The sequence below is a fragment of the Triturus cristatus genome, chromosome 5_2 (genome assembly GCF_964204655.1).
Source record: "Triturus cristatus chromosome 5_2, aTriCri1.1, whole genome shotgun sequence".
Taxonomy (NCBI): domain Eukaryota; kingdom Metazoa; phylum Chordata; class Amphibia; order Caudata; family Salamandridae; genus Triturus; species Triturus cristatus.
This window is the reverse complement of record NC_140588.1, coordinates 447,439,428-447,460,006: the sequence shown is the minus strand read 5'-3', so window position 1 is coordinate 447,460,006 and position 20,579 is coordinate 447,439,428. Positions and strand designations below refer to the sequence as shown.

Genomic DNA, 20,579 nt, shown 5'->3' with positions numbered 1-20,579 from the left:
AAATGTTGTAGGCTGGGAAAATCAAGTTCATGGAGAAATCCAGAGGAATCGAGCCCGGTAATTTCACGCTCAGAATTTGTAAGATCTTATAGGATGCACAAACTTGCAGATATCCAGGGGAGCTCGGCCTTAGCACATCTGACAACCGAATTCTTGAAATTCAAAGACGAGTATGTATTAGAGTCTTTTCTGGATGACATCCAACCAACTCAGGCAAGGAAATTATATGTTCAGTTTAGATTTGGGCCCTTGCCGCTTCGTGCTTTATCTAACAAATGGTCAAAAACGACATCTCGATGGTACCCTGCCTGCAATTGTGAGGAAGAGTCAGAGCTCCATGTTTTTTTCTTTTGTACTGGCTATAAATCAGCTGGACAGCGCTTGCTTATCCAACTGTGCAGGAACTTAGGGTGTGTGCATTGCTAGGAGGCATTTAGAGTCCTAAAGTATGATACCTAAACGCCCATTGTCTTTGCTGTATCTAGATTTCTAACCTCGATGTGGCGTACGCGCTGGATGTTCCTACATTTGTTACAGCAGCCTTAAAAGTAGATCTTTTAACTGTTTTATCTAAAAAATGTTACTCTTTTCAATGTTTTTACATCAAGTCTGCTGATGACATGAGTTTTTACTTCGACAAATTGCATGTGCAGTTGGTTATGTCCCATGTGGCTTTTACATAAGGGGAAACATAGATGGTAGCTGATGAGGGCGGGTTGCTGACTTGAATTGTCCTGTTCTACCACCATGTGATGCACTTTAACTCTGTTAATCCATTAATTTGCATAGCTATTTATGGGAATGTTTTATACTACATGTTTTTTATGTATGTGAATTTTTTGTGTGCTCACTTTTATGGTCCACGATGATGGAAATAAAGTCTGTTGGAATGGAATGGAAAGTGGAGTGATTGTGATTGCCCTTGTTGTGTCTAGGCTGGCTGTAAATTGTGCATCCTTCACCGGACTGCTGAAGGCTGATCCCTGCCCATCTGCTCACAACAGTGACACCTTATAAGTGATACTGTTTGCAATTATATAACAACTGCAAATGTAGACCGAGAAATGTGACACTAGATGCTGATGTCTCACAAAAAGTGTGCATTCACCTAACACTCTTCTGGGCGCGTGTGAAGGCCGGCCGCAGTGCGTGCCTGGCACCGGGCCTGGATCTGGGCGGGCTGGGTAAGGCTCGCAGCTATTGTGCCTAGATGCTCGTGCGCTGCTGCCAGTACCGAGGCGGGAATGCGGAGCGTCCCAGACTCCGTTTACTGAATGGATGTGTTCAGCTATGTGTTGGAAACGCGTGTTGACATCTGAAATGCCCTGTGGAAGCAGCCAATCCCCGAGCGGGAAGACTCTGGGGGTGAAAGGGAGGGTGGGAGGGAAAGGGCCAGGAGGAGATGGCGAGGGGGTGGGGCCGCGCGGGCACATTGTTAGCAGGAGCCGAGAGGTGAAGCCCCTGCTCCACGCGCACGGCATGGGCTGAGGGGCTCCGGAGCTGTCCTGCACGCCGGACATCATTAGACCAGGCACTGCTGCCGGGGAACTACCACAGGGGCAAAGATGCGGGGGGTCTCTTTCCGCTGCTGTCGGAAGAAGAACAAGCCCAAAAAACAAGCGGAGTGTTCGGTGCCGCTTCTGGAGCGCACTCCTAAACAGGTACATTTTACAGGTTTCTTCAGTCTGACGCTTCTGTGGGCGGCTTAGAGACTTCACCTGTCACCGCAGCGCACTCGGTGCCCGTGGAAAGCACCCGGGTACGTGACTGTCTCTAAAGAGACTGCCGCAACCCGGGAATGCTTTCCATAGAGTCGGCTTTCTATACAGTGCAAAAGCAATCTAGCGCACTGTCGTGCATTGACGGGTCCTATACTTTGGGAAACTATACCATAATACAGTAAGTTGCGACTATTCACTACATGAATATACTGGGTGATTTCAACGTGCATTACTGTACAAAACTATACTACGCGGTGCTATGCTTGCTGCATCAAAATATTGTTTCGTGTAGTACTTTAGAGCACTTCATCCTTGAATCTAGTGCGGCTAAATATAGTTAATATGCGCAGAGAAGAATATAGTGTAGAGTGGTACAGTATTGCACAGTGTGGAATTGTAGAGTGTCGTTGCATTTCATTGGCACCAGGAGTATTTTTAAAAGAGCAGGTGCTGTCAGGTGCGGTCACTTCTCAGCCGGGGCTCCTTGCTTTTAATGGGAGAGTACCGGTACCTCTCAGTTGCGACAGGTACTCTAGGGTTGCAAATACCACAACTTCTATCTTTCCATTTCAAGCACTGCTCACCGCCACACATAAAACGACGTCATCAACTTAGCTCCAATTCAAAATTGTATTGGTTGATAGTTATTATACGTTTATGTTTATAGGTTGCGTTTGCCTATGCTCTCACACAGCTATTTGAGTTTTGTGGTTCATGGTCATTTCTTTAGTATATTCTCTCATGGTCTTCGGAGAGGGGGGCACCACAGAATGTTCAGAGGTCCAGAGATTGTGTGCTCTGGTTTTGTTGGCTGGTGGAAGACTTGCATTTCATGACGATGATGTTATGGAGACTACCATGATGGGTTGCATGGGCTTGTCCCTCTCGATTGGTGGCCAGTCAGATAGAGCGAACATAGTCTCCTTATAGCCCTGTGTTCATGGTAGGGATGTGCCTTGGACGTGGGGGGCTGCCCAAGAGCTGGGGGGTCGTCCTGTTGAGAAGGACCCTAAAACTATAGACTTTGCTGCAAAGTTTGTTCATCAAACCCATCGCTGACCCACCACAGAGTTGTAGGGCATTCAGTGTGGTGCGGCTATTGGTCTGTAAGCAGGGGCCTTGAGACCCATAAATTCGCTGCTCTACACATTCTTCCAGACTGGCTTGATTCAGCTTTCTGGAAAATATTGGTGTTTGAAAAAGCTGCCTGTTTTGACCCCTGATAGTCCCATGACGCTCCCCAAAGAGGGGAAACTCACACACTGCAGTTGACACTCTACGCCACAAGATCATGTAAATGGCAAACGTGTGCGTTACAAGAATTGTATAACTTAACATTACATATAATGTATTTTACACTGTGATCATTTGGTCTCTTTATACCATACTTTTCTCTCTTTTGTACTGGTCTGTACAATATTATACGGTACTATATAGTGCTATACAATGCACTACTATACCATACCACTGCGTACTAGAGCTTCATATCTATGACAAACATATCTCCCAACACTTGAGAGTGGCCTTGAATGAAACATTGAGTCAGAGAGAGGCAAAGTTTTGTTTCCCTTTCTAAGTTCTTCGAATGTGACAATTTAAAAAAGTGACAGAGAAGAGACATATATCAACATACAGCCAGTTCTAGGTACGCAGATCTGAACCACCACTCCGAATAAGTGACTCGACCAGGGGTATGAGAGTTTCATAGCAAGTGTTCCTAGGGACTAAAGAAGTTGTGATATTCTTGCCTCTTCTAAAAGAATTAATGCAGAAAAATTGTGCAGGACATGATTGGTTACTATTTTTTCCAGATAAGGTATTAGGCAAAGATGGCAGTCACTTTGCTTGTCCTTTTCCCCCTGAATGTGCAGTGTGGTACTTTTGGTGGTGGTGGGGGATGCAGACCATGGGAAAGGTCCGTCTCTGGTGCATTTAGAGGCTCTGAGACCTCTGCTTCTACTGGCTGCCCTGTCTGCCATCCCAGAGGCCGGTATTTAACATGTCTGTCATTGAAAGGAAATGAAGTTTGAAAGACTTCATCTGTCAGTGTGGGGATTTGAACCCATGACCCTCACATTCTTAGTGCCATCACCACCTGAGCCCTGCTAAGTCCCGCCTCCCCTCAGCTGTGGCGGAGGTACCCCAGCCAGTACCACAAACTGAGTGCAAGTCACAGCTCCACGCTTTCCCTTCCTATATGTATCGTAGCTTCGGTTTCCCATGAATCCGGTCTGCAAACATGAACACCTGCAAGGAAATCTGAATATGCATTTCACCTCAGGGGCCTCGATTAAAAACTGCAGTGCAAACAATCCAGCGTCGAAGGGTTCTAAACACAGACTACCAGAGAGCAAACAGGAAAACTCAGAACTGTGCTTAGGCAGAGAAGTTGCTGCTCAGGGCTGGTCCACGCATCTTGGGGTTTGACTGGAATGTGTATCTCGCATGCCCCACAAACAAATAGCTCTGGACACGTCTGCCCTTTTTCATGCATGTTTAGCTAACTTCCATGCAGTTAATTTAATATATTAGGTGCCTTGGCATACAGACATGGATAAAACTGGTTGCATTGATTTTATTTCTTGAATGCCAGTTTTGTCCACTTAAACATTAGCTATCCGTTTTATGAATCTCACTTTGATGGATGAACTGTGAAGTCCCGCCCCCCTCCCATCATGCAGTTCGTTATACACATCTAAACAATCGCACCGTTTTTGTTTTGATCGGTTCTCTTGTGTTGTGATATGCTTTGTAATGCCAAGCTGTATTTTGTATGCTATGTTTTGTTGCACGATGCCACTCTATCCTATGTTTTGCCATGCTTTGTCATTAAATAAAGCGAATTCACGCAATGTTAAGCTGTTGTGCCGCGTTTCTGACTGCTATGCAATGTAATGTGATGCTAGGGTAAAGATTGCTATGCTAGGCTATGTTTAGCAATGCAGTGCTGTTTGTTTTCTGGCCTATGCTGTGTTTTGCTTTGCTAGCCCACACTGTGTGGTTGTGTTAATATTTTCTGCGATATGCTATGTTTTGCAATTTTGTGCCATGCTACCTTATATTTGTCTATATTGTGTTTTGTTGTGTTAACAGTTTGATTCCGACGTCTTCCTCTTTGTCTAGAGGTTTCTGAGGTATTCAGGCTCTGGCTAAACATTGGGAGGGTTCCTTTCAATTCGGTGCAGGCGGAATGTTTTTCGTGCTCTTTGCTTTTGCCATGTATTGCTTATCTTTTTTTTCGCGCAAACGTTGTTTTCCTTTATCATCTCCATAGTTTTCATTCCCCGAGTCAGACGTACGTACTGAAGCATTGTTGCCAGAATTCGCCTTCCCTATAGCCTGCCTGTGCCTTATATATACGCGCTCATGACCAATGACGGATGCCACTTTCTGATGGGCCACGGGGTGCCGCCCGGTTACAGACCCAGGGGGTGTCCCACTCTCACTGGGACATTCCCCGCATTCCATAGCGTCGTGTCGTCCCACTCAGCAGCTCCTCGCATCATGGAAACCCAGCGAAAACACCCGTAGCCTGCTCGACTTTTTATCAAAGAGTCCTCACGTCTGCTTTAAAACTGCAGGTCAGGAGAGCACGCTGTGAGGTCATCAGGCAGCGACAAGAAGGCTCCTTGGCAAATGGAACTGTGGTATTGACTAGCGGTGCTGAAGTTTGCATGCGCCATTTACAATGCACAAACCTGTGCTAGATCTGGGTTGTAACGATATACCAGAGGTCTTCGGACCCTACAAATCTATGGGGCATCATATTCTTATTCAGTTGATAAGGGAAGCTTGACGTTTGGTTATTACAGCACACTTAGTGCAACCTATCGCAATAAATGAATATTAATTCACTATAACTCCAGGGTAATGTCGGTGTATAGTGTTTGAACACATTGAGGTTAGGTTTAGAGCTGTTGCCTTGGCTGAGCTCTAAAACAACGTGGCACTAACACAGCTATACTTGCTGTATGTCTCAGATGAACTGAACTAAGGAGGAAATTAAACAAAGCTTCCCAGAAGTAAACCTTTACCCATGCAGGCTGGTACAATTACACAAGGCACTACCAATGCGCGCCAAGTGCCTATCATGTACATTGCTTTAAATGCCCAGCAAAGGAAATATTAGGAAAGGACATTTCCCTTGGCGTTGCCTTATTACAAAGAAGGCATGGATATGCAGTTCATGTCTTAAATGGGACGTTCACCTTTGACCTCTTGCATGACACGGATAAGCTGTGACTAATCAAGCTGTTACTTATTGCTGTGTGGTGGAGTATTGTTTCTTTTTGAAAACGCAGCAGCAGGCACTGCCATAGATATGCAAAGGACTGTTTTACAAACTTGTGTATTCCTTCGGTATTCGACAGACTCTGAGATCCGCTGTTTCTAGAAGAGAGTAAAATGTCCGTAAAAAACTCAGCAATCATCCTATAAGCAGGGAGAGGGGGGCCTGCAGGGTCAGACTGGCCTATACGGCAGTCTGGCAGTGTCAGAAGGGCTGGTGTGGCAGGTCAGTGTGTGGGCCAGTTTCTTCGCGGATTGTGTGCCTGTTTCATGGTCTGCTGGGCCAATTTTTACGTTTGATTTCCCCGATATTACCGCAAACATGGCCTGCAGGAATCACAAATGCGTGTAGACTCCTAACTACTTGTAAAACATCTATACGATGTGTCTTTGAAAGTTCAAAACTGCCCTTTATGCAAATGGTGAAACACTTACTTTGGTGCCCGGGCCTAGTTTGTGCCCCAGTCCGACCCTGGGCACCCCATGCCCGACCGCAGTCTCCTCGGCCATTGATCAGAGTTTTGTAGCTGCTTTGAAGGCAGACTCATTGTGCCCCCCACACTGGGCGCTTTTCTTTGGGACATTTCTCCCAGTTCCAGATGTGATGCCAATTAACGTTTGAGGGGCAGCGGGGTCAGGGCTGCGCCAGACTTCATTCAAACAGTATGTACAGAAAGGCATAAATGTGTCAAGGTCTTTCTGCCGGCGTAGGCTTTCAATCCAAACAAGCCCAGGGAGGCTGGGGTCGCAGGAAGAAGGTTCCAATAACAGAGGGGCCTGAAAATGGCAACCCGAGAAAACAGAGGCCTTCCCAGCCTCGGCAGAGGCCCGTCAGAAACCTTTCAAGTCACAGTACATTTAAGACAAGGATTGCTCCTCGGGGGCCACTCTGTAAAGCTATTGTATACACCGCTCTCAACGCCCTATACATTCTTTTCGGGACAAACTTAGGTAGCCCTGATTGTTGCAAGAATGTTCTCTTGTAGCCTGCAAGGCAACCAGTTGATTTCTCCATTTTACCAAATGAATCCTTAGTTAAGGGTTAACAGCGTATTGCGAATGTCTTCAATATTTCCTAACTTGTAAGAGAATTGTGTTTGGGCCGCAGCATTGAGCGGTCGCAGTGTGTTGGTGTTAGCTCATATTACTTTTGAATTTTTTCTGGACAGAGAGTCCAGAATGTGGCTGCACACATCGCCATATCTGAGTCAACTCCGTTGCCCGACTGGAGCGGAACAGGCCACAGTGGCCAAAGTGTTACAATTCAAGACCTGTTTCCCAGTTCACAATACTTCCCATGTCACAGACACACTACGGACACTGGTCCCCTACTCACTAAAGGTCATTCTCAAAGTTCAGATTTCCAACAATCCTCTAATACTATAAAGTCAGCAAAGATGGTGAAGTCTATTTTGTAGGAGTCAAGTGATTACGGATCCAATTTTCCAAAACCTCCAGGTAAATTAGCAGTGATATGAGATTCTGCAAAATAGTACGTGGTAGGCGCACAGATGGGTCTCCTGCCCAGCAGGGATTGTGTTTTCCTTAGATTTTCAAAGCAATATAGATAGCAGAGTGTGCCCTCTACAAAGCCTCACTGTAAACCAGAGCAAGACACGCTGACTTCTAGAGTTATGTATGAGTTTAAATGGCAGTTAGTTCTTAGCAGTTGGACCATATTTGAAAAGGTAACACCAGCTACTAACAGTAACTGCAAACATCCAGGCTTGGTAATTAATGTTAGGCCTCTTAACTTCACAGTTAACTGTCTGTGAGCCAAGGAGGCTGCAAGATCGATACACAATTTCTACTCCTTTTCAGTGAAATATAATTTCAAGATAGGTCTGAAACTCAAACTCCATCCTAAGATTTTCTCCTCTGTTGCTGCTGTTGGATTCTTTGCTACTGCCCCAGACTGGCAAGATCCAGTACCGCTCAAGGCCTACAAGCTCCATGTTGATCTTGCCAGCCAAAGATTCATCCCTCCAAGGACAGTTCTGCCTCCGAGAACCTGCATAGAGGATTATTCTATTGAGCTTTTCCCCCCTGTTGCTGTCTGGTAACACTTTCTAGAAGGTAGCCTCTCGGTAACCCATGTTATACCCCGGACAGACAATATGGCATCCAGAAGGTTTCATCCAGGGTTGTAACACAGGCCCCTGCAGCCCCCGTGGTGCGGGGGGGGGGGGACCAAGCTCCAGGGTGCCCCCTCAGCACAGCACTCTTGCCGGAGAGCTCTTGATTGAGCCGGGAGGGGGGCCCTTCACGTTCCTTGCAGGGAGGCCCCCTCAATTTTCGTTGCGCCAGTGGTTTCATCCTTTCCTCTCAGCCTCTAAAAAAGAGGTGAAGGACTGACCCCCTACATGCAGTCAGTGACAGTGGGTCCTGTAAGTAATAGAGCACAGACCATATATCTACTCAGTAATCTGACAAGACTACTTTGGAAAGTGTTCAAACCCCACATGGGGCCTTTGCAGGATGGGGCAACATCGATTTTATATTAAATCCTCCCATTTTTCAATCAGAGAAAGAAAAGTGAACACCAGGTTCAATGTTAAAAGAATAAGCAGCAATTTGCCAGAAGACATTTGACTTCTGCCTTTGAATGTACAACAAATGTGCCAAGCACAACATGTAAAGGCATTTTTATTGCTCACTCACCTTCTGAACCCCAGCATGGCTATTTGAGGGTGCTGCAGAATTCCCCCACACCTCTACTTTTTTTTTGTTGCGGTTTTATATAGTGCAAACTCGACCCGAAGGTATCGGAGCACTTTACATGAGCATCAGTTACATTACACAAGGACACATTTATTTTTGGTAGGCATTGGGGACATTAAGTGATTTGCCCAGAATCACAGGATGTTGAGCCAACACCAAGACTTAAACCTGGTTCCCCAATTCCAAAGTCAGCAGCTCTGGCTGTTACATCACATCCCTTATAAGAAAGCAGACGCTCAACTGTGCGGTGCACCACTGCACCTTATCGTGATATGGCCCATGCAGCCTAATGTTGTGCAGTTAAACAACTCGCTAGCGGTGAGGGCAGTAAGTAAAGTGTGCACTGGTGTGTTGTCCTTGAAGTTTGTCACTAAGCTCCAATCATGCTCTACTTTATGTGGTCCCACCACCACTGGGCCACGTACAACAAAACTACAACCTATACAAAAGGAGCGTGCAATTCATTAGTCCTTCAATCATTGGGAGCATTCCAAGCAAGATGCTCATTAATAATCTATTCTTAATATCCCACTAAAGAAAGTCCTTAGGGAGTCTTTTTGTTGAAAGCGTGTCTGATTCTATCAATCTTTCGATTCCCGCCGTACGTTAGAAGAGAATACGGCAGGTCATAGAAGAACACTTAAACACAAGTTAAACTGTAACGACCATATTGACACAACAGAACGTGGGAATCTCGTGAGATTTGAAGCCCTGATGATGTCCACATAGGACGAAACACGTTGGCTGGACTGATTTGATTTGTGTGTTATGGACGAAATATTGGATTGAAAAATCGACAAAGAATTGACAATTCAACAAAAAGCCTCCCTAAGGACTTTCTTTATGTGGGATATCTAGAATGGACGATTAAGGAGCATCTTACTCAAAATGTTCACAATTATTGAAGGACTAATGAATGGCACGGTCCTTTTGTATAGGCTGTAGTGATAATGTGCAGTACAGGAACAGGATAGTGGTGACCCATCTTCATCACTTGCCCCACTCTTGTTCCTTCCTCAAGTGGAACATGCGCCTACGCGGTTCCTTCCGATAGACAAAGCGCTGCACTGGGCCATCACACAAGCCCAACCTGAAATCACCTCCAAATGTGAGCTTAGTCCTGGTCAAGCCCTCCAGGGAGCAGCTTTTCCCCAGCACAGCACTCTCCCTGCTTTAGTTCCTGTCCCCGTGAGTTCATCAGCGTGAGGCGGGGTGGACTCATGCCTTGTTAGGCAGCAGCAGTCCAGAGACTCCCCCGGGTAACTCGCACAACTTGCGAACACAATTATCCGTTCATTAAGCGCACCTCTCTTAGACCGCGTCCGGCACATCAGCAGGCAGCTCGCTAATTCCAGCATCATTAGCCTAATGTGGTTCACCGATGCGGTGCGTGCTGGCCACACTTCCAGTCTAATTGATTTAATTACACATGTGTTGTTTGCAGCCGCGCGCACCTGTGGTTTCACTGTCGAGTCCTGTGAACACTCTTCTGTGGGAAATGAGAATCAGAGATGAAGTAAAAAGAATGAGAGAAGCAATCTAACTGAAGTGGTGGAGGGCACATTTTATGGTAAAACTCGCCTTTACAGCGAGCGGTGCGTGTATTTAATTTGCGGGGGCAATACATCTGGAGCATTTAGGCACTTATTCTGAGTGCCTCATTAACGTCGCCTCAGGCCTACGTGCTTTTTTGGGCCAGACTCAATATTACAATTTGTGCGCTAATTTCATCGTGACTCAGCCTTTTCCCCTGCGTGACTTTGCATCTGGTCGACTTTGTGCATGGAAAAACCAAACGGCTGAAAGTTTTGCATTATGGAATATTACCATGTTACCTCTTTTACCAATTGGCGAAAGTCGGAATTGGAAAGCATAATTAGAAAAGGGAGCAAGCATTGGCAAAGCCAACAGATCTCACCTTTGCAAAGCACCCAACGACAAAATTATGCAGCTGTATTTTTTCTTTTTTATTACTGACCCGAGTTAAATCAATAACAAAAAAACAAACACCGTGCATAAGTTTTTTTTTAAGTGGGTGGGGAGCAACATTGTGGGGAGGGGTGAAAGAAGGAAGAGAGGGCAGCCAAAGCAACACAGTGTCCGGCAGGAGTGACACAGAGAAGGAGGGCGGCAGGAGTGACACAGAAGTGACACAGGAGAACGGGGCAAAAGCTACACAGGGAGACAGGTGGGTGGGGGGGGGGGGGTGGAAGCTACACATCATGCGGATGGGGAGAAAGGAAATGGCGAGAAAGTAGATCATTGGGGGGGAGCAAATGGATAAAAAAGACCAATGTGGAGCGGGCAGAGAAAAGCACACAGGTGAGAAACGTCACAGTGGGAGTGGGGAAGCACTCAGTATATAGAGAGCAACCTACACACTGCTAACAAATAAGAAGCAAGCAAATATGAGAATGACAATGAGGCCAACCAATGGTAAGCAATGGGCGGGATCTAAGTCCACTGTAGGCAAATAATACGTCTCACAACAGACAGCCAATGCGCTGTCTAGTTCGAAAAACCTAAAAAAGACAACAGCTTATGGCATCAGTATTTCCCCATGCATTATTACAGTCCCTAGAGAGAAACATTTTATAGCATAATTGGATATTTGTTTACCACTTTATGCTTCCACCTTCTTGCAGCTCTTTGAATGTGAACTGTTCAACATTGACTCACAGAACCATATTCCCAGCTACCATTAACCCCTTGAGTGCCCATGACGAGATGGTCTCGTCATGGGCCGCGGTTGCGCTGTGCCCATGACGAGACTATCTCGTCATGAACCCCGCCCACTAATTCAACGCCCGGCACAGGGCGGGGAAAGGGCGGGGCACACAAGGGGTTAATGGTTTAGCTGCAACAACGTTTTAGCTAACAAAAAGGCTGTGTTAAACCATGTAGTATGTTGTCTCCCTGTAACTAATAAACCATTGAGAACCCTGTAGTATAATTTTTAGCTGGGTTGTAAATATTTTCTCCAAGCAGTATACCTGTGGTACTGGAACAATTTTCAGAGAGGGTGTTCTCCCATCCATGTTACACCACTGAAGTCACTGAAGAAGTGTAGCAAATGAGTGACGCCCATTTAGGAGAAGAGTGTTAAGAGGGCGATATTTAGCCAGTGGTGCATTTTGGACAACACGCTCACACATATATTAGTAAATTATGGTGTGATACGACAGTGTAATTACTGACGGCACATTTTCTTTCGACATGACCACTACGTTGCCACAGACATGCAGCTTTACTGATTAAACTATATAGCGCACAAGCCATAATGTGTGGAAATTGGGTTTCACAAATATTTATTATTTGTGCACCACTAAGTAAAGCGACTTGCTACATTTTGACCTGATTAAAATATTTTTTCCATCATACTGCAGAATTACAAAAGAAATGTGCTTCGTTTGTGCTTTCCTAACTACTGATATTTTTTGACTAATTTGTACAGTTCATTGACAGGTATTTTCTTTTTATTGTTTAAAAAAAATACGTTCTACAGCCTTTCCTTCGTCTCTCCCTGTACACTAGCAAGACAGTCACATAGTTCACTGTACAAAATCCTTTCAGTTTGAGGACAGAGAAAGTAAAGTAAACACCAATCTCCATGTTAAAATAATAAGCAGCAGTTTGACAAAAGACATAACCTGACATTTGACTTCAGTCTCTGAACACAGTAAATGTGACAAGATAAAAACAATATTTGAAGGCATCTTTATCGCTCCTTCACCCTCTGAAGTCCAGCATGGTTATTTTTTTTTGGGGGGGGGGGCTGTGGTACCTCTACTTCCAGCACCTATGCAGTATACTCAGGGGAGAGACATTACAAAATGTAATCTATCTCTGCCTTGGGTCAACGGCCTATTACTTTCTGGTTCTCTGCAGAAGTTCTGGATGGAGATTACTCTCCAGAGCCTGTACTGCGACACTTGGATGCCTTTGCGCCTTCATCTGAGGGACTGTAAAGGATTCTCTGTCACCACCCCAAATGGTAGGAAGTCTTACGGAGAGCCACTAATGAGCCCATCCCAGGCAGGCCAAAGTAGATAAGCTACATTCCGGTCTACTTTCAGAGGAATGGTCATCCTTTCTCTAAATTGATATGTGATGCTAGTGTTGGATGCTGAAGGACCTTCATCAAATGGGGCACACATCCCTGCCAGAGAGGCACAACAACCAGCCTACATGCCTGCCATCATGATGGCCAGTGTCTTTTGCCAGCTGTTTTTTTCCCCTCTGACCCACCTAGAGACTAGAGCTCCCTAGCACCCTTTTACAAAATCATGAATTGTCCATCATTGGTTTCACATCTCCGCAACATTGATTCCTTTCTCAATGTTACAGGCTCAGGAGGTGCTCAGTGCAGACTTCCTTCCTCCTCCAATTCAAACTGAAATACTCAGCATGAAAGGGCTAGTTCAGTTTCTGGGTACAAAAGGTCATGCTTATTAATTTACAAAAAATAACAGCAAGAAACAACATAACACACCATACCTGTCATTTTACACTTATGCAGAAAAAATGAAAAAACTAGAAATACAAATATTTGATATCAGTTCAAAAACAGATTGTTTTCGTTGCAAGTACTGAGATCCACATTTCATTCCACCAACACTACAGTAAAGAAACCACCGGCCTACTGAGAGACCACCCACGACCTCTGGCCAACCACACACCTGTCATGGTCTTGCTCCTCCCGATCATCAGATTAATGGAGGTGGATCTTTACCTTGCCGTCAGACCAGGAGCTTACACCTCCATGCCCAAACTGCTGTCAGAATGGTTAGCCATCACTCCCAAACTAGTGTGATTGTTCCCGAAAATGAACATTGCTGCTTGCCAACCTCAGTGCTGCCCTAAGGGAGAACAAGGAGAGGACAACGCTCACTCAATTAACTGTCGCTGTGGCCTGGCCGCCATCAGGTGAGGAATGGGAAGGCTGCAGAATAAACCACCAGGTGAAGTAATTTTGCTGTAGACCTCTTGCTGCAGTGTCCTGCCAAACGGGGATCGTGGGAAAGAAAGGCCACGAGAAGATGGCCCCAGCCTAAAATAACCATCTCGGTGCCATGATTCTGGACTGACTTTGATGTGCAGATCACACCATTTCGTGAGAGGCGGAAAGGCAGGAAGTATGAGGCTGAGCAATGGTGTGATCCCCTGAATCCACTACCTTCAGCCAGAGAATTAGAAGCGCATGGGAGGGGTAGAGATCCGCAGACACCCACGGTCTCGTACTGCACACCCGTAAATCGGTGTGATTGCCATTACATAAAACAAAAGGGCAACTTAAGGCTTCACTGACGGATACTTGTGTATTTTCTGCTTAAGTGCAACATGACATTCACTTTTGTAGATCATCAGAGCATGTAGAGATCAATATTTTATAATACATACTAAATATGCATTGAGATGTGTGTTTCTGTGCCTATAAAATAATAATACCTTCCTATGTGTTCACGGGAAATAATGAATGCGTGTCCCAGCAAGTTCTCCAACCAACCTCCTACCAGACTGCTGTCTCCATCACGCTTTTGGTGTTTTTCCATTCTCATTATTTAACTGTATCTGAGAGAGGTCCTTATGACCTCTTTGACTGATTTTCCTTTAACTTCTATTCCTGGATTGCATTTCACGCACGTTGTACGAATACCTATCTAATTATTGTCTTAAGCCTACCGTCTCCCCCTCTTTGTTTCTGATCCCTTTTCCATTTATCTTATTTCATCTCCTACTTTGACAGCTTTCCACCGTACGTAGGTAGTATTAGCGCTATATAATTACATAGCCCTGGATATTTGCAGGGACCTAGTCTTTTGAAAATAAGTTGAAGGGCTTAGATATGTTATTGTGTGGTCTGGTTTTTTTTGCAGACGATTGATATCTCATGTAGTCTTCCACTCTGGATTGTTCTGTATTATACAGTTTTGTTAGGTGACCCAAAACACAGAGCTACACTACCTCCTGCTCTGGATCTAAGGCGTGTTATGCGGTCTATTTACACATATAGGTATAATGCACATGAGGTCCACAGGGGGCTTTGTGACCTCTTCTGCTGCGTTCTACCTATGGGATATGATATGTGGTAGGCTACTCTTGATTTAATGTGTTAAGACTATATGCTTGTGATGGATGGCAGAAGTAGATTTTGAGTTCTCTCACTTTGGAGGTTGCACCTGGGAAGTTAACATTGTTTTGCACTGTCTCCTAATTTTGATTACACGTTCATGATTCTAAAAGATGGTTTTGCTTCTCTGCCCATCGAAGTTTCTACATGTACGGCAGTTGATGCTTACTTTGCTACACCATACAAAGGTAAGATAAACACAATTGGTGTAGCACTGGTAAGAACCCAGGAGCACCGATGAAGCCTTTAGAGTGTTTGTAGATAAACACCACACCTATTCTAAAGCACTCCATTCTAGGTGGGCCCCTCTCGTGACCATTTGTTCCTTCACACGTCCTGCGGTGGTGGAAGCTCGTTCTCAGTACAGACGGCCAAGCTCTGGAACTCGATTCCTGCAAAAGTTAAAATACCTAATAACCACTTGGCATTAGGGAGAAACTTAAAATCGTAATTACTTCCAATCAGATACTTCTTGTATGTTTACCGTTCCCAACGAAGGTGATAGGCACTTAAATATATGACCACATCTATTCTCACACCTTCCTACAGGGCTTCATGCTTAAGCACAGACACATGGTCACCCCACCATGAATGAAACATGTCTCTGTTCTCAATGCACTACACCCATACTTCCCATGTAGTTTTAACAACAAACTCACGACCACTCAACCATGCTGACTTGGAAGGCCCCCAAGGAGCCAGCTTGATTACTGCAGGGACACTTTGAGACCATGCCACTAGTCTGAAGAGGTACATACAATCTGTAGTACAAGTCCAATGTACAAATATGAATTCACAATTGTGTAGTTAGGAGAGCAACGTGTTATTACCCTTCTTGTACAGGTTTCACAGACAAACACAAGTTACTGTGTTGGTTAAAAAAAAGTTTCAAGCTTCTGGGCCTGGGGATTTGCCAACTCGGTCGATTTATTACAATCTTTTCGGGGTTGGGGGACGGTGTATTCACATGTGACACCTTGTGTGTAGAAAGTCCTCCTCCTGCCCTCAGGTCCTGCCCTAATGTTGAAATTTCAGGACAGAATGTCCGAAACAGTATGGTTTGCTCTTTTTTTCAGCACAGGGCCAGTATGTGTATCTAATTACGTTTACGTTGTTTCCGCTTTTAATGCTGTTGTAGCCTCATTGCTGCCCACTAGGTTTGTGAGCGTGGGAACTTTTTTGTTTTAACAAAAATCATAGAAATGGGTTATTAGACATGGAGAGAGGCAAGTCTAGATGTCTGGGTCACATTTTTGGAAGACCGAGTTATGCATAGGTACACCTTTTGGCTACAGTGAACTACTGCTTTCCGCACCGTAGCTTTACAGCACAAGCCAACTATGGCACTTAACTCAAAAGTCTTTTTCCAACTCCCGTGCAGTCGGGGACAATGTACTTGAACTGGGAAGGGAGAAGTGATTTACAAATGACTCCTGGTGCGGAGTGTTTTTTCTCCTCGTGTTGGAGCTGCAGCATTACCAGCAGGCCTTGCCTCGCCAGCCAAAACACTGCTTATGAATCGCGCATTCCTGTCTAACTCCCTTAAAAGAGAGATGTAAAAAGACACATGAGGAGGGATATTTCGAAGCCCCTATCTATTGCCACCGGGGCATCACTTTTTTTCACGCTCCGGTGGCGTACCGCCATTTACCATATTTACAAGGTGGCGCTAAGTGTTTGCGTGACTTAACCCCACATTGCAAATATGCCCCTTTCCGCCGCAGTCCTCTGCGGCAAAGGGGCATGCAATGGGTGTTGTGGTGGGCATTCAACCGCAACTCCCATTGCTTTTTGATGCAGTCCCATATTTACAAGACTGAGGCAGCGCCAAAAACGAACCCCATGGAATACCAGGCATTAGAATGGTGATACATGGAGAAAATATACATTTCTCCTCGTTTTTTGCTCTTTCCATGTGTGCTGCATTCTGCAGCATGCATCGAAAGAGCAAGTTGCCATTATTGATTGTTTATGTGCCGGAAGGTGTCCCTTCTTGCACATAAACAATCGTCCCTGCAGCGTAGGCACCATTGTGGCAAGGTGCCTGCGCTGGTCCTAGGCAGCTTTTTTTGCACCAGTGCTAGGGGAAACACAGGGGTGCACCGTATTCTTGTGAATACAGCGCATCTCTGCATTTTAAAAATGTCGGGAGCGCGGCGAGGCCAAGTTTGGCGCAGCTCCGCTCTCTAACATCTTTTGTGAATACGCCCGATGTTTGCTTTAGTTTTGGCCATAATCTTTTGGGTTTTGAATCCAAGCCATAGAATAGGTATTTTTTTTAAAACGTGTGCCTATTTGCAAACGTTCAATGTAGCAGGGCCCAAACCATAATAAAAACACACAAGGAGACGGGGACCTATTTCAAAGTGAAGTTCTTTTGCATTTGGAAAGGGGTGGAGGCAGAGAGAGCCTCGTCAGTGGAGGCTGCAGGAAGGGGAGCCCCTGCTGTTCTGGGACAGTTTGTTGGGACAGGTGGCCCTGCCGCTTGGGCGATTAGCTCTCCTGGGCAATGACAGATGCCGTCTATCCTTGCGAGCTCACTTCTCCTCCCCAGGGGCATACAGAGACACTAATTAATACTGCGTGGCAGCAAGGCGGAAAAGCACGGGATTAACATCATTTTCCAGTTCTTTTCCTCAGTAATATTTGAATGAGCTTTTTGTTCGTAATAGTTAATCGCCGATGGGGCAGGCCCCTAGACGTATAATGCCCATAGGACACTGTGAAAAGTAAACACGAGTGCTGATTTGGACCGGGTTGGGACAGAGAATAGACCTGTACATCACATTATAAGTGACCCCCCTTCGGGAATAAGATAGATGATAAAAAGGTCGCGCCCATTTGCATATCACGGAGGTTTTAGACTTGTAAAGTCAAGCCTTATAGTGGTTTTTCAAGGTATGGAAGACTGCATGCATGTGTGCTTGCTGCAGGCAATGTTTGTGACAACATTAGAGAAGTCAACTGCAAAAACCACCTCACCAGATCAAAAACCCGGCCCACAAACAATCAAGACACCAGCCCCTGCACTGATCTCAGCGCAGTCCTCCGGGCTGCATAGGCCAGCCCGACCCTGGCTGCTCCAAGCCACAGAATGAGATTTTGGAACTGAATGAGGGGAAGTATTCTTGGTTGTGGCGTTAATGGTAGCCATGGGTGTGGGACAGAGGAATGCGGCCTCCAGAAAGAGTGCCTTACATCACGAATAGAGCGGTACAAAAGGGGGTGGTGATGGACGGAGCATCAGAACCAATCAAACACTTACACACAGTCAACAGATCTGGGTTTGATCCAGCCCGAACTGCCAAGGCATACCTTACCTGGACCGGAAACAAGCTTCCTAGGACCGGTTTCTGGCATTTCAGCCGTCTTCAGCCAGGCTTGCTTGAATCCAGTGGCAAAGTGAGCAAGGGACTCACGTCTGAGCATACCCTGCCAACTTATGGCGAACAAAGCGGTACAAAAGGGGGTGGTGATGGACGGAGCATCAGAACCAATCAAACACTCACACCCAGTCAACAGATCTGGGTTTGATCCATCACCGTTCTTTAGCCCACTCTGCCACCCCAGTTCAGACATGGCCATATGCAAATCAGTCTGACCCTGTGCCTCATGGGAATAGTCCAGCCCGAACTGCCAAGCCATGCCTTCCCTGGACCGGAAACAAGCTTCCTAGGACCGGTTTCTGGTATTTCAGCCGTTTTCAGCCAGGCTTGCTTGAATCCAGTGGCAAAGTGAGCAAGGGACTCACGTCTGAGCATACCCTGCCAACTTATGGCAAACAAAGCGGTACAAAAGGGGGTGGTGATGGACGGAGCATCAGAACCAATCAAACACTCACACCCAGTCAACAGATCTGGGTTTGATCCATCACCGTTATTTAGCCCACTCTGCCACCCCAGTTCAGACATGGCCATATGCAAATCAGGCTGACCCTGTGTCTCATGGGAACAGTCCAGCCCAAACTGCCAAGCCATGCCTTCCCTGGACCGGAAACAAGCTTCACGAATAGGGCAAACACAGGAATGTGTTAGACATAGTAGTGTGCATGTCACACCTTTCCCCAAAAGTTGTAACATCTTCATAAGTGAAAAGCTATAGGATAGGGTTCGGACATTCACCTTAACTTTCTGACTCAGTACCTCTTTGAGTTTATATGTATGGATTAGCCATGGCTATCCATGATTTATACATTCCCACCCATAGGTGACTGCATTTAAGTAATGTCATTGGACCTTCTTTGCTAGCCTTACGTTTTCCAATGTTGACAACGCTTTTTTGATGCTTCTTACACCGAGTGGCGATCTTTCTTTCTGCCCAGCCATTCCTTTCATTAGCATATGACATTCAAGCACATAAGATATAGGCTATGAGGCACAAACATAGCGGCCCAAAGAGGTACATTGTCCAGAGAATTTGAGCAGGCTGGAGTGGCCATGTGTTTAGCAGGTAAAATCCCCAGTAGTCTGGGGAGCAATTAACCACTGGGGCTGGATTAGGCATCCTCAGCCTTTACAGCCTTCAAAGCTGTATTAAGGGGGAAGCACAAAGTTGTCTTCTAGGCACATGCAGTACATGATTTGTTGCTGCAGCATAGTAATGCCCCCCCCTCCCCGTCACACTGGCGGACACTGAAATATTGGAAAGTTATATTAGATTATCTGTCAACCTTTGAGTTTTTAGTTCCTATATTTGGGAGATTGTGCTGTAAAGATAATTTCCTAGCCTTTAAAAAACTATCATGAGGGAAAGCTTCCCCACCGCCCAAAGCTCTCCTAACCCCTGAACAGGATTTGCTTGCGTTTGGCAGTATAGGGCTGGTGTTAAAACATTTCAAGTGCTGCTGGAAAAAGAGTCTAGATGATTTTGAGGATCTAATTAATTACTGAGTAAGTCTAGCTTGTATTCAATATATCCTCCCCTAACACATGACCTCCACTTATGTTAACCACTTATTTTGTTTACCAAAGTTTATTCTAATATTTTTTGGTTGAAGGGCTGCAGCGGCCATCGAGAAGACATGTTGTTCTTTTTACCCAGTCTTACATCACTAACAATCAAGAACAATAGGAATTCTAGGACATTGCATTGCTGATGATGTCAGCTTGAGCTTTGAGCCATATTGTGACATCATTCACCGATCCGCCCCTTTAAATTGCTTAGTAAACACCTCAGTATGTCAAACAAATTTCCAGATAGTGGTTCAGAATTTGAAGCTGCCACAAGCTAAAAGAACTGGTGGAAACACGTTTACCTTTTGTTACATATTCATTTTACAAACACCAGACTGTGCTTCATAGTATTAGTATAGGCATGGGGTGGATATTACAGTTTGCAGGGATAGACCGAGCTGCAGACGAAGACAAATGCTTGCAGTGCTACTGCAGGATGATAAACGGGAAGACTAGATGGGGGCTTGTATTCTGTTTCTGGGCACTATCAATATATCTGTACATGGCCACATTTATTTTACAGCTGTTACCATCTGAAAAGCAGTGCAGCATGATTGGTGGGCCACTGGACATTGGTACCCTACATAGATGCGTATACACGTATTGCAGCATTCCCAGCCTGTTTTAGTGGCTCCTGATATGGTCTGTACTCCGTATTCTGATGATATGCGATTTTAAGCGAAATATCAACACAAACACTCTTTATATGTACCCTGTACACACATCAACTCAACTGATAAAACACATATAGGCATGGATTCTTCTCTG

General features: G+C 45.4%; 1 protein-coding gene across 1 annotated transcript in view; it reads left to right on the top strand.

The window, feature by feature from the left end:
* The first annotated feature begins 1,431 nt into the window (after positions 1-1,431).
* TNS3 (tensin 3) overlaps positions 1,432-20,579 on the top strand; it is a 784,915-nt gene continuing 765,767 nt past the window's right edge. The window contains exon 1 of the mRNA XM_085607385.1: positions 1,432-1,661. Coding sequence (XP_085463511.1) covers positions 1,566-1,661 — 96 coding nt within the window. The 5' untranslated portion in view covers positions 1,432-1,565. The remainder of the gene's footprint in view (positions 1,662-20,579) is intronic.